We start from the raw sequence: 14,066 nt of genomic DNA on the forward strand, positions 1-14,066 counted from the left end.
ATTAGGGCTCTGATATCAAGTACCTGTGACAGTTTTATCACTCGATTTGTGATTATAAAATCTATCATTGATCGCTGGCCTCGATTATTGTTAAAAGTGTATTTATGTTGGTCTTTAAGAAAACTAAAGTTACTTAACTAAATTATTTAACGTCTTTTAACTATTATAAAATATGATTTATACCTTATAGGACAGAATTATAAATTTATAACTTACTTACGAAGAGTATTTAGTCCTGTCGCCACGGGGGGTACAACGGCCTCCTTAATTCAGATGGACTTACCCAAGTTTTTTTTATGTATTTTGACCCGTAGAACACGAATTTTTTGGGTAACAGTCGATCCGGATGTCGATAAGATTGTTATAAACAAAGAACTTGAGGAATCACATAACAGCGATTTTTCGCAAAACAAAACATTTTTTTGTATTTTTTGGGCCATTCTAAGCAAAAAATGATTTTACAAGTTTTTTCGTAGGATTCATAGTTTTCGACATAAACGCGGTTGAACTTTCAAAAAATCGTAAAAAAGTTCGTCTTTGAAAAAATCGTTTTTGATTAAAAAATAGAATAGCAATTCTGCTTACTGCATTTGAAAGTTCAAGTCAAATTCTATCGGTTTTGATTATTTGCATTGCTAAAAATTAAGTTTTTATTTGTTAAACAAAGCCATAAACACATAGTGTTTCTCGTGCCCAATGCATGCGTTTTAATGTACTTACAATACGTAGAGATTCTAGTATGCGCGCCTACTCGTTCGATTTCAAATGAGAAATGCATTGAAAACATCATTCAATCACTATGTGTTTATAGCTTTGTTTAACAATAAAAAAATTAGTTTTTAGCAATGAAAGTAATCAAAACCGATAGAAATTGACTTGAACTTTCAAATGCGATTAGCAGAATTGCTATTTTATTTTTCAATCAAAAGTTATTCGGGTTCAAAAATTGCATTTTTCGATTTTTTGAAAGTTCAACCGGGTTTATGTCGAAAACTATGCATCCTGCGAAAATACTTGTAAAATCATTTTTTGCTTAGAATGGCCCAAAAAATACAAAAACATATTTTGTTTTGTAAAAAATCGCTGTTATATGATTCCTCAAGTTCTTTGTTTATAACAATCTTATCGACATCCGGATCGACTGTTACCCAAAAAATTCGTGTTCTACGGGTCAAAATACATAAATAAAAAAACTCATACAGAAGTAAAAACTTCGAGATGTATTCTGGTATAAAATCGTTTATTTAAAAACTATTTAAAATGTCATGGATTGCAAAACGTTTTCGTTCTATACAGAACGTCTTCAGTGCATCCTGCCGAGTAGTTTGAAACTAGCACACTGTATATAGTGTTAACCCCATCATATATGGTTTACATAATATAATATATTAAAATTTTATGACTACAAGTCGATGTTAATAGATATAGTGGAACACATGCTAAAAGGGTGCCATGGTTCCCTGCTCGAAGACGCTAGGTACTTGCCAATTCAATCGGCACAGACCAACTCTTCACATAAATAAAACTTGGGTAAGTCCATCTGAATTAAGGAGGCCGTTGTACCCCCACTGGCGACAGGACTAATTTTTAAACAAGGGAAATCAATGTTGTTCTGAAGCTATTTTCTTGTGGCATTTTTATAATGAACTATTTTAAATGGGAAATAAGCCACAATTTTATCAAAAAAATGAATTTATTAACGTTTCGACGCCCAAGTCGTATTATTTTGTATTTTGACAACGACACCCGACTTGGGCGTCGAAACGTTAATAAATTCATTTTTTTTGATAAAATTGTGGCTTATTTCCAATTTAAAATGGTTCATTATAAGGGAAATCAACAGAAGAATCTTCTGTTGAGTGTATTTCTGTGTTGAAAATAGATGTAGAGCCATTCACATTTTTCAGTATTCCAATCGATAAGAAGATACCATGTGCATGTGCCTATTTCGAAAACGAATTTATATATCAACCAGAAGGGTTCCTGCGAGATAAATACCCAAATATAATCCAGTACAATACTTACCCATCAATAGGACATTTTGCAGCAATACAAAATAATAAAATTTTAACTGAAGATATTATGTCGTTTGTAATCAAATTGTATGATTCAAAATTGTTTTGATAAAATTTTTTGTAAATTATGAGAAAAAATCTGTGCAAAAATATACCATTCTACATACAACATACATACACTATTTTGTATTTTTTTACCCGCTACAAAGTATTATCTTTTATTTCAAAATATTTCAAATAAACTATTGCATATATTTCTGTTCTCGTTTAGAACTATAGTGCGTTCTTTAACGGTAAAATATTGCAAAACCTCTAAATTTTAAAGAACCGCTTGGATTAACTATTAAATTTGGCATAGACATAGCTAACAAGTCAAAGAAAAAAGTGATATTGTGCCGATATGTGCTTTTTCCCCGGGGGTGGTTTTAACCCCCTCTTGGGGTGAAAAAATATTCGTCCAAAGTAAGTCCGGAAATGGATAAACTGACTAATTTTAAGTAACTTTTTTTCTATAGAGTTTTTTCACTAAGTCAATACTTTTCTAGTTATTTGCCAGTGAACATGTTCATTTTTTCAACAAAATAACCACGATTTTAGATGGTTTTTCGCAAATAATTCAAAATTCGAAAAAAATTCTGAACAAAAATATAGCCTGTAAAAAAGTTTAAAAAATGGTGTATATATCACGTCTCTATACTTAGTAGAAACAGAGTTATAGCTAATTAAAAATAGGTTCATATTCGTCAAATTCCAAATGAAATATTTTAACGTGAAATAACTAAAAATGAAGCACATTTCGGGGAAAACTCATTAGAACTTATTTAAAGTGTTTAAAAAAAGCTTCATTTTTGTTTTATAAAAAAATTTCTAGCATCAAAAGTAGACAAGTTACGCTCAAAATAAAGTTAGTCCCTTTTTTTTTGGTAAAAAAATTGGGAAAATCAGCCCCTAATTAGTACCTCACATAAACTTACTCATTACGACTTCACAAGTTTCTTGACTCGTGTATGTATTGTTTATATGATCTGTAAGTTTCATCGGTTCAAAGTCCTTATTTTTGAAAGGGCTGTAGTTAACAGGGGTTGAACGAGTCACTGATCACGAATGTATGCAAATTTAGAAACACCAAATCTTAATCAATTTTGTCTAACAAAAAAACAAAAAAATACATGGTATTCAGAAAAGCAATGCTGACTTATTTTGTTTTTTGAGATTTTTGGTATCTCTAACAATTTTTAAGTTATTTTGAAACAATGCATATTTTTCAAAATTAAAATTTTTAAAAATTTTATTTTGAAACCAAATTTTTTCAAAAATAAGCACTTTGAATCGATGAAACTTACAGATGATATAAACACAACATAAGTAAAATAATTTGTGGAGCGGTAACAATTAATTTCATTTAAGTTGCTAATTAGGGAGTGGTCTTCCCGATTTTTGTTTGCCAAAACAAAAGGGACCAACTTTATTTTGAGCGTAACTTGCTTAAATTTAATGCTAGAAACTTTTTATAAAAACAGAAATAAAGCTCTTCTTAAACACTTTAAAAAGGTTTTAATGGGTTTTCACCAAAAAGTGCTTAATTTTTTGGATATTTCACTTCGAAATATTCTATTTGAAATTTGGTGAATATGAATCTATTTTTCATTGGCTATAACTCTGGTTCTACGAGGTCCAGCGACCTAACGCGTACACCAATTTTTAAAATTTTTAACAAGCTATATTTTTGCTAAGAACGTTTTTTTCGACAAAATACTTACTTTTTGAGTTATTTGCGAAAAACCGTCTAAAAATGTAGTTATTTTGTTGAAAAATGAACATATTCACTCGCAAATAACTCGAAAAGTGTTGACTTGGCGAAAAAGCTCTATAGAAAAAAAGGTACTTAAAATTAGTCAGTTTATCCATTTCCGGACTTATTTTGGACATATATTTTTTCACCCCCCAGAGGGGGTGAAAGTCACCCCCAGGGCAAAAGCGCACATCGACACAATATCACTTTTTTTCTTTGACATGTAAGCCTGGTCTTGGTCCTTATTGCGTAATATTAGAAATTAGACAAAACTAACCTTAGTAACTTTTAGAAGAACTTAAGCATATCGTTTAAGACAGGGAGATGTATGTCATGCTATCATAATTAATATGTGAACCTCGAATGATGTTAGCCTTAAATTTCCCATATTTATTATGACATGTTTCTCCAAAACATCTAATTGAAACTACCAAATAATCATCCTATATGGATTCAAATGAGCCCATCAGAATCAGAACCTGCTAAATCCTAAATTTTTTGTTCTGCAAAATCCAAACTAAAAGTACAAATTTCTGAAGATGTAAGGGGCATGCAGAAAAATGACAAATTAGTGTGCCATTTTATGATATTTATTGACGCCCCTTTGATTGAGAAAAGCCGGATACTTTTTGGAAAATTTACATTTTCTTTAGCCTCTTGACCAAATTTCAAATCATGGATTTAGCAGGTTTTGATTCTATAGGCCTCAAATATCTCCCACCAGTAAAATTGAAATCAAACAACTCATATCAAAATCAACCAACTTTATTTAACTCTAATAAAACTCTTACATATTAATAATAAAACACGTAACACTAGTCATAAAACAAACTATTCTATCTTTTAATAGACGCCATATCTTCTTCCTCTGTGAACGATGGACCTAGGCTCGATAGATTTCAAGTTTCCTTCGCAAGCTGTTATGTTACAATTACATTTGGATGGTACTTCTACGTCCTTCTTGAGCACACTGCCGTCAGGGCATTGAAGTTCGACTTGTAAGTTGTTGAAGGCAATGGCTTGACAACAAGAACATTTGGATTGCATCATTCCCAAAACTGTAAAAAGAAAATTCGATTTAGACAAATTATTTAGTGCAATGTATTTTTTCAGTTGCTTTTTTAATTGATTGGCACTAAGATTGAAATTAACAATCAAAATGATAACAAATACACTGAATAAAATTTAGGGGAATGCAATTAGAACGAAAACATGCATTGTTTCGGAAAAATTCAAACAAGCTTATATTTTTCTAAAACCTTTTTGAAGTTATACTTCTTTACCTGCGATATGAGGGTGAATTTTTATATGTTAAAACCTATGATCCCGGCGCATGCGCATTATAACTTTGTTCTGATTGGATGTTCAAATGACATGTCAAAAATTATTCAATATGGCGGCTGTGGTACAGCTGTAGTTTGATTATTTATGGTTGTTGCGTTTTAAAATTTGTGTGAAAAGAAACAACAAACAAAAGTTAGTTAATAGTTATACTGCCTTTTTAAATAGTTTTCATATACCTATATTTTTGGACTTTTGGACTATTTTGGACAAGGAAAACTCATTCTAATTTGGTAATTAGTTTTTATTATAATCGTATTGTAATTATACATTTGGATTAGGTTGAAATACAGTAGAGCGTCGATTATCCGAACTAATTGGGGGACATAGGTGTTCGGAAAACCGATTTTTTCGGATAATCGAACTACAATATATTGATACATATTTATAGTCATACATATTTATCCACAAGTGAATAAAAGCCATATTTATATACCTACATATTTATTTATACCTTGATAATGACAACTAGCAACTAAACAAAAAAGTGCAGTCTTTGCAACAACATAATTATTTTTGGATACAATATTGAAGAAAATTGAAGATATTTTAAGCGTCAATTACTAACGCTTGCTCGGTATTCGAGTGCGGGACGCGGGAGTGGATAGTTCGAATAAGCGGTCGTTCGGTTGATCGACGTTCGGATAATCGACGCTCTACTGTACATTTATTTTCTCAAGAATGGGGATTTTAGAGAGAAATCCCAAATTAGGTCCGATTTTTATTTTTAAATTATGATTTTTTTATAAGATTTTAGTAAGATTTTAGTAAGATTTTAGTAAGATTTTAAGTAGATTTTTAAGTAGATTTATTTATCTAGTAGGTATGTAATGCTTTGATTTACATACTTAATTTGATTACCAACAAAAGTTCTACCAATCTTCATCTAATATATTGTTTCTTACTGTTTTGTTATATTTTAATATTTTCTTCCACAAAATTTAAACTACATAATTTAATTATATTCAAAACAACTGTCAAACAGTAAAACGTTCAGTTACCCTATTTTTCCACATTACAAATAATGTGGAATTGGACGAGTGAGTCTAGGCTTCGATTACGAATCAAGGCGCCACGAAATTCACGGGTTCGATTCCCGATGCAAGTTTTTATTTTTTTATTTTTTTATGCATTTTATGATTGTAAGTATATTTGTTATATAATTTTTTTTCAGAAAATGCGTATTTAAAATTTTTGCCAACAATTATTATCGTTCAGAAATCATTTTTTCTTTGTGGCATTTTTCAATGTGTTTATGTGCGTTTTATTCTTTTATTTTTTAAAATTTTTGGTATTGCCTTAAAAATCACATAATATGTAGTAGAAGTATAACTTCTTACGTGCGTACAAAGTACACACACATTCTTTTTTTGTTAGTTTATATACATGTTATAGTAAAAAGTTCTACTCGCAGATTTGGCCGCTAATTGTTTATTAATTGTTTAAACAATAACAATTTTTTTATAAAAAAATTTTAAAAATATCGTTGAATTCATCATTTTACTTTGATTAAATATGTTTCTATTTTGTTTTTGATTATGCTGAATCCGAATATGGCATTACAATTTAAAAAATCTTATACAGAAGCTCTTAAACAGTATGTCTGCGTAGCTAGGAACCACATGGAAAATTTTTTTATTATCAATTTTACGAAAAAAGTTATTCTTCATAAAATGCTCTGAATAATCAAAAATCTAAAACTCAACCATCAGATATAAAATTTTATCAATTTTATACGAGTTATGTCAAAAATATGAATTTCGTTAAAGAGTAAAGTATACCTTTATATTGCAGAATATCCAAAAATGCTATTATGAAAAGTTGTTTGAAATTAAAAACTATGTTTTAATATACAATTACATCATTCTAATCGAAACAAAAAAATCAATTTTTTCTCAAATTACGGATACCCATCATCATTTTATTACAACTATGATAACTATTTTATTATCAATTTTACGAAAAAAAGTTATTCTTCATCAAATGCTTTAACTGGTCTATAATCTAAGATACAACCATCATATTATATCAAACTTTTTCAATTTTATACGAGGTATGTAAAAAATATAAATTTTTCTTAAGAGTTGTGAATTTTTTATTCACAATATTTTAATTAAAAGGATGTAATTGAACACTGAAACATAGTTTTTAATTCCAAACAACTTTTCTTAATAACAATTTTCGATATTGTGAAATATAAAGGTACTGTGGCGTAATTGTCTTTTTACGTGGTTGACTCTACTATTTTATTGTTTATGTTTTTAGGCACTAAGTTTAATTTAATTGACTTTATTTATTTTTAATAACTTACACTTAAAGAAATAAAGAACACTGAATTTATATCCTTTAATAACACTAATTTACAAACTTAACATTAAAATACTACATTATTTTTATTCGTTACAAAATAACCACGGCTTTATTAAAGATTACACTAAAACAACAATTTATCTAAATGTCTAATATGTACCATTTACATTTACATTTATTTCGCGTCCGAACATCGAAAAATGTTACTCGACCGACGACTACAAATTTATAACTAACTCTAATTTCAAAAAATGTCTCTTTATATAGTTATAAAAATTAATCTACTGATTTCCAGAAAAAATCGAAAGATATCTATTATTTACAAAGCAACAAAAGAAAGGTGTATTAGGTGACCTTCTAGATATGCCGATACGTTCGTAAACAGCTGTCTCGCCGACGAACAGGGTTTCAGACACTTCGGCGCCAGAAAGTTCTGGCGTTGACAGGGCCGGCCTGGGACCGTGACATTGCCCCCTCCTCAAAAGATGGTTCCTCCTGGAACCTTGTCGGGACTGGAACTGGATGCTGGTATCTGCAACTGGACCCTCTTTTACAACTCCCAGTTGTATAAAAGTGACAGGGGACGGTCTTCTCTCCGCACCAGTAACTATGCGGATTGCAACAGACTAACACCTGGACCTCGGTGTCTTGGAAAATTTCTTCTACCATATTTCGGATAACTCTCCAGTCTAATTGGCTGCATTCTAACTTTGGCATGGCTAACTTTTGCACGTCGGACTCCAACACGTGCTCTCTCAATTGAATTAATGCATCCCATACATCTTGGTAGGTAGGTTGGTCATGGACAGTGTCTTTTGTTACCAGATAGAATAGGTAACGTGATGCATCTTGGAGTTTCAATGCTTTGCCAGGAGCTGGCAGTTGGCATTGAAGTTCTGCAACTCGACCAAACTTCATTCGGAAGGCGGATGCCAACCCTCGTGCGTCTTTGATACTGGCCGGGATGGTATGGGACAGTGAATAGTCATCGGGAAGTGCGAGTAAATCTCGCTTTTCTTCAGTGGTAACACCATGTCTTGCTTTACCGGTACCTCCATAGGCCCCCATGAACTCCTCAAACGTGAGGTCAGGTATTTCTCGAACTTGGTTGACTTCCACTTCTTCATCTACGTCGTGGTCTCCCTCGTACGGCGCCAACCGGTTATGGTGAACTATCATCGGCTTTCCCCTAGGAATCTTGCTTATTCGGTAGATAACGTCATTGATTTTCTTGACAATGAGGTACGGACCTTCCCAGAACTGCTGCAACTTGGGAGAGCAGCCTGTTCGCTTCTTTGGATTATAAAGCCAGACTTTGTCGTTCTCCTTGAAACATCCCTTTTCAGCTTGGGTATCGTATCGTTTCTTCATTCGGTCGCTAGCGATCTGAAGATTAGAACGGACCAACTCATGTATATCGTCCATTCTTCTTCGTAATTCATTCACGTAATCCTCACCAGCAACATCTTCTCCAGGTCGACATCCAAACTCTAGATCACAGGGTAGACGCATCTCACGTCCAAATAGGACTTTTGCTGGTGTTTGGCCAGTTGATTCATTAACAGCAGATCTATAGGCCATTGCGAAGAACGGAAGGTACTGGTCCCAGTCTCGTTGATGATTGGACACCATCTTTGTCAAATACTTGCCGACTGTCCTATTCATACGCTCCACCATTCCATCCGATTGCGGGTGATAGGCCGTGGTTCTTGTCTTCTTCATGCCTAGTTTATCACAGATTCCTTGAAATAGATCGCTCTCAAAGTTCCTTCCTTGGTCACTATGGATCTCCAGAGGTACTCCAAATCGGCTGATGCAGTCTTTGATTAACACATCTGCAATAGTGGCGGCCTTCTGGTCTGGAATTGCGTAGATCTCCACCCACTTCGTGAAGTAATCCATTATCACCAACATGTATTTGCATCCATTGTCACTTTCTGGAAATGGCCCGGCAATATCCAAAGTTATTCTTTCAAACGGACTTCCAACATTGTACTGTCTCATAGGAGCCTTTCTTTTCCGGTAGGGCCCGTTACTTGTAGCACAGGTAGTACATTTCTTACACCAGTCCTTCACATCGTCGGAACTATTCATCCAATAAAATCGTTCCCGAATTCTCTGAAGGGTCTTCTTTACACCAAAATGCCCTCCTGATGGACTGTCGTGTAACTGACGAAGTACTTCGGCTACTCTGCTCTTTGGAATCACCAACTGTGTCCTCCTCACCGAACCATCATCATTTTCTATTACTCGTTTAAGCAAGCTGTCTTCCAAGATAAATGATTCCCACTGGGCCCAATACGTCTTAACTACTGAGCCTAGGCTTGATATTTCTTGCCAAGATGGTCGACGATTTTCTTCTTTCCATTGTCGAATCTTCTGTAAAACTGGATCTTTTTCTTGTTCTTCCTTGATCTTGGTAGGCGTCCACTCGTCGTTGACCACTGTTGTTCTTAGTACTGCTGCTTCCTTTGACTCTGTTTTGTTGCAATGGGAACATTCTGCTGGACACGGTCTTCTAGATAGAGAATCAGCGTTCCTGTGGCTAACTCCGGCCCGATGCTCGATCTTGAAATCATATTCTTGAAGTCGTTCAATCCATCTGGCTATCTGACCCTCTGGATTCTTAAACTGCATTAACCATTTAAGGGCGGCATGGTCGGTTCGGATTAGAAACTTCCTTCCGTAGAGGTATTGATAGAAGTGTTCCACTGATTTTACTACTGCTAGAAGTTCTCTTCTCGTGACGCAATAATTTCGTTCAGGTTTTGAAAGCACTTTACTAAAATATCCAAGGACTCGTTCCTGTCCTCCTTGGATCTGCGACAGCACTCCTCCAATTCCCACATTGCTTGCATCCGTATCTAAGATGAACTCTCCTTCTGGCAGTGGATACCCTAATATTGGCGCTGTAATTAAATGCCTCTTCAAAGTTTCAAAGGCCGTTTGGCAGTCTCCATCCCAGCAATAATCCCTTGCTTCCTCTGTAAGTCGCGTTAATGGCTTAGCGATATCTGCAAACTTCTTAATGAATCTCCGGTAGTAAGTACATAGTCCCAGGAAACTTCTCACTTGATGTTTATCAGTTGGTTCCGGCCATTCCTTAATGGAATCGATTTTTCCTTTGTCCACGGCCACTCCTTCTTTGCTGACTATATGGCCTAGATAATTGACTTTACTTTGAAATAGCTGGCATTTCTTGGGGTTTAACATTAACTGGGCAGCTTTAAGTCGATTAAAAACGTCTTCTAAATTCTTCAGGTGGTCTTCAAACGTCTCCCCCAAAACGATTATGTCGTCTAAATACACCAGGCACGTCTTCCAAGATAACCCTCTCAACACATTTTCCATAAGCCTCTCAAATGTCGCAGGTGCGTTACAGAGTCCAAACGGCATAACGTTGAATTCCCATAATCCAGATCCTGTCGTAAAGGCCGTCTTCTCTTTGTCCACTGGATCCATCTCTACCTGCCAATATCCAGACTTCAAGTCCAACGTAGAAAACAATTTACTTCCAGCCAATGTGTCCAACGTGTCGTCGATCCGAGGCAGAGGATAACTATCTTTCTTGGTAACATTGTTCAACAAACGGTAGTCCACACAGAACCTCGTAGTTCCATCTTTCTTCTTGACCAGGACCACCGGAGAGACCCATGGGCTCGTAGAAGTTTCTATCACCCCGTCTTTCTTCATTTCTTGAACAATCCTTTCAGCTTCCTCTCTCTTCGCCTGTGGTAATCGTCGAGCTGATTGACGAATTGGCCTAGCGGTACCAGTGTCAATTTTATGTTTGACAACTGTCGTTCTTCCTGTCTTTCCTCCTTTCGGTACGAATATGTCACGATATTGCCTAAGAAATTCCCTTAATTTCTTTTTTTCCATTTGATTTAGAGATTGGCCTGCAACTGCAACCATTTGGTCGAACTTGTCGTTGGAATTATCTGATGTTGTCGTCTGACGGATTATGGACGTCACGGGTACACAAGTTCCTACTTTTGTCTCCTTCTTGATGGTCACCGGGTAGTCATTGACATTAATCAATCTCACGGGAATTTCTTTAGCAGAAGTAACCAATTCCTTTCCAATTATGATCCCTCGGCCAACCTCCTCGTCGTGGTTCCATGGCTCCATCATAACAGGTGTTCCTTCTTCTACAGTTCCCTGTAGCCGCGCTACGATGATCGTTTCACTCCTCGCAGGCACAACTGTATCTTCTTTAATGGCTGCTAGCACAGTTCTGTCATCATGTGGATGAAGAAATACCTCCTCGTTGCCGACTTTAATTACCCTATTCTTAAAATCCAATTGAAATCCATGCAAATTCATTACGTCCATTCCTAATATAACATCTTCTTCGATGTCTGCAACTATGACAGTATGGACGAACTTTTCTGCTCCGATCCCCAATTGTATCTGGATTTCTCCGTGGATGTTGGCATTTTCACCTGTGGCAGTCCGCAGTCGCAACCTCGTTGGTAAGAGCTTCTTATGACTGTTTATAACTGACGGTCGTATAATGGTTCTGGTCGCTCCGGTATCCACCAACAATGTATACTTTTTACCATTTATTTCTCCATCCACATATACACTATCTTCACGACATTTCAAAGAAGCTATTAGTATGAGAGGGTCTTTGGAAAAGTTGCGGGTCGAAGCTGCCCCCCTAAGGCCGACCCGTTCTAGTTTTCCTGCTGGTGAGTCTCTTGACTGTTATTGTACCTAGGGTACTTACATGAACTCCGTACGTGTCCCATTTCCCCACAATTCCAGCACCTTATGGTCTTTGTTTTCTTATAGGAAATGCCCTTTATCATATTGACAATCTGGTCCAGTTTGTCTTCATCCTCTTCCTCTTTCACAGTCCTAACTTTACTGTACCCGCCAGAGGCCTGGGTAGCTGATTCGTATTCGAGGGCGGCAGACAAGACATCAACCAGCGTCTTGTGACGAGCTAATCGCAGTGTTCTTTGCATTTCATGATCACGAAGGCCATCAATGAATGTTTGAACAGCCAACTTTTCCATCATGTCTTCGGGACCTGTTGGATATGCATATCGTACCAACTTGGCAATATCGACCTCGTATTCTTGAAGGGCTTCATCTTTCTTTTGTCTTCGATTTTTAAACTGCGACTGATAGACATGCTCTAAATGTTCGTGCCCGTATCGCATATTCAGTTTCTTTTTAAGCTGCTCGAAGTCATCTGTCTCCTCTACGGCTATGGTCTGGAGGACATCCAAAGCGTCGCCTCGAAGAGCAATAGTGAGGTTTACAGCTTTTTCTTTTTCGGACCATCCATTCGCTCTGGCCGCAGATTCGAACTGTTTCATGTAGTTGTTCCATGATGACTTTCCGTCGAAATTTGGCACCTTAACACGAGCATGACCTACACTCCCTTCAACTATCGACCGTGGCTCCAATTTGTATTTGGTTTCATCATCTTTAATGTCTGTTAAGATGGGTTCCATCCCTTTGTCTGCTTTTTCCGTTTCCTCCATTTTCTTTTCTAATTCCTTGATCTTTTCCTCAAAAGTAGATTTTATGGACGATATCTTGTCGTCAAAATCCAAAGTGACTTTAGAGATCTTGTCAGTCATCTTGCTTTCAAGGGATGAAATATCACCCGAAACTTTCAAAATATCATTAGAAACTCTATGTTCTAACGATGTAATGTCTGTCGAGACTTTGTTCTCTAGCGATGTAATGTCTGTCGAAACTTTAGAAACATCGGAGGAAACTTTAGAAACATCGGAGGAAACTTTCGAAATCGACGAGATCACAGCAGCATGCTTGTCTTCAAACAAATAGGTTTCTGGATCTTGACCCTCTTCTTGAAGAGCGTTCTTTAGACGTTCGACTAGATCAGCCTTTTTCCCAGTAGTGTCCATGTCTCTCTCTTCTAACTGGTTGCGGAGCTCCTTAACGATCAATTCAGTGATTTTCTTATGTTGTGAAGACATTGTCACACACTTTATTTATTACGATTTATATTTTATTTATTTTTAAAAATTCCACACTCTATTTAAACCGAAAATTTATGTTAAATTTATGTATTTCAAGTATCCTCACTTCTGCACCATTTGTGGCGTAATTGTCTTTTTACGTGGTTGACTCTACTATTTTATTGTTTATGTTTTTAGGCACTAAGTTTAATTTAATTGACTTTATTTATTTTTAATAACTTACACTTAAAGAAATAAAGAACACTGAATTTATATCCTTTAATAACACTAATTTACAAACTTAACATTAAAATACTACATTATTTTTATTCGTTACAAAATAACCACGGCTTTATTAAAGATTACACTAAAACAACAATTTATCTAAATGTCTAATATGTACCATTTACATTTACATTTATTTCGCGTCCGAACATCGAAAAATGTTACTCGACCGACGACTACAAATTTATAACTAACTCTAATTTCAAAAAATGTCTCTTTATATAGTTATAAAAATTAATCTACTGATTTCCAGAAAAAATCGAAAGATATCTATTATTTACAAAGCAACAAAAGAAAGGTGTATTAGGTGACCTTCTAGATATGCCGATACGTTCGTAAACAGCTGTCTCGCCGACGAACAGGGTTTCAGACACTTCGGCG

General features: G+C 35.2%; 2 protein-coding genes across 51 annotated transcripts in view; one reads left to right on the forward strand and one right to left on the reverse strand.

Moving 5' to 3' along the window:
• LOC114334984 (juvenile hormone epoxide hydrolase-like) overlaps positions 1–2,188 on the forward strand; it is a 98,633-nt gene extending 96,445 nt beyond the window's left edge. Inside the window, exon 9 of the mRNA XM_050650616.1 lies at positions 1,908–2,188. Within this exon, the coding sequence (XP_050506573.1) occupies positions 1,908–2,124 (217 nt within the window). The 3' untranslated portion in view covers positions 2,125–2,188. The remainder of the gene's footprint in view (positions 1–1,907) is intronic.
• A 2,368-nt stretch (positions 2,189–4,556) lies between these two features.
• The window catches only part of LOC114334985 (mucin-5AC-like), a 159,161-nt gene continuing 149,651 nt past the window's right edge, over positions 4,557–14,066 (reverse strand). For all 50 annotated transcript variants that reach the window (XM_050650619.1, XM_050650637.1, XM_050650659.1 and 47 more), the window contains one exon: positions 4,557–4,865. In XM_050650619.1, coding sequence (XP_050506576.1) covers positions 4,651–4,865 — 215 coding nt within the window. In that variant the 3' untranslated portion in view covers positions 4,557–4,650. The remainder of the gene's footprint in view (positions 4,866–14,066) is intronic.

The sequence above is a fragment of the Diabrotica virgifera genome, chromosome 5, assembly GCF_917563875.1.
Source record: "Diabrotica virgifera virgifera chromosome 5, PGI_DIABVI_V3a".
Classification (NCBI taxonomy): Eukaryota; Metazoa; Arthropoda; class Insecta; order Coleoptera; family Chrysomelidae; genus Diabrotica; species Diabrotica virgifera.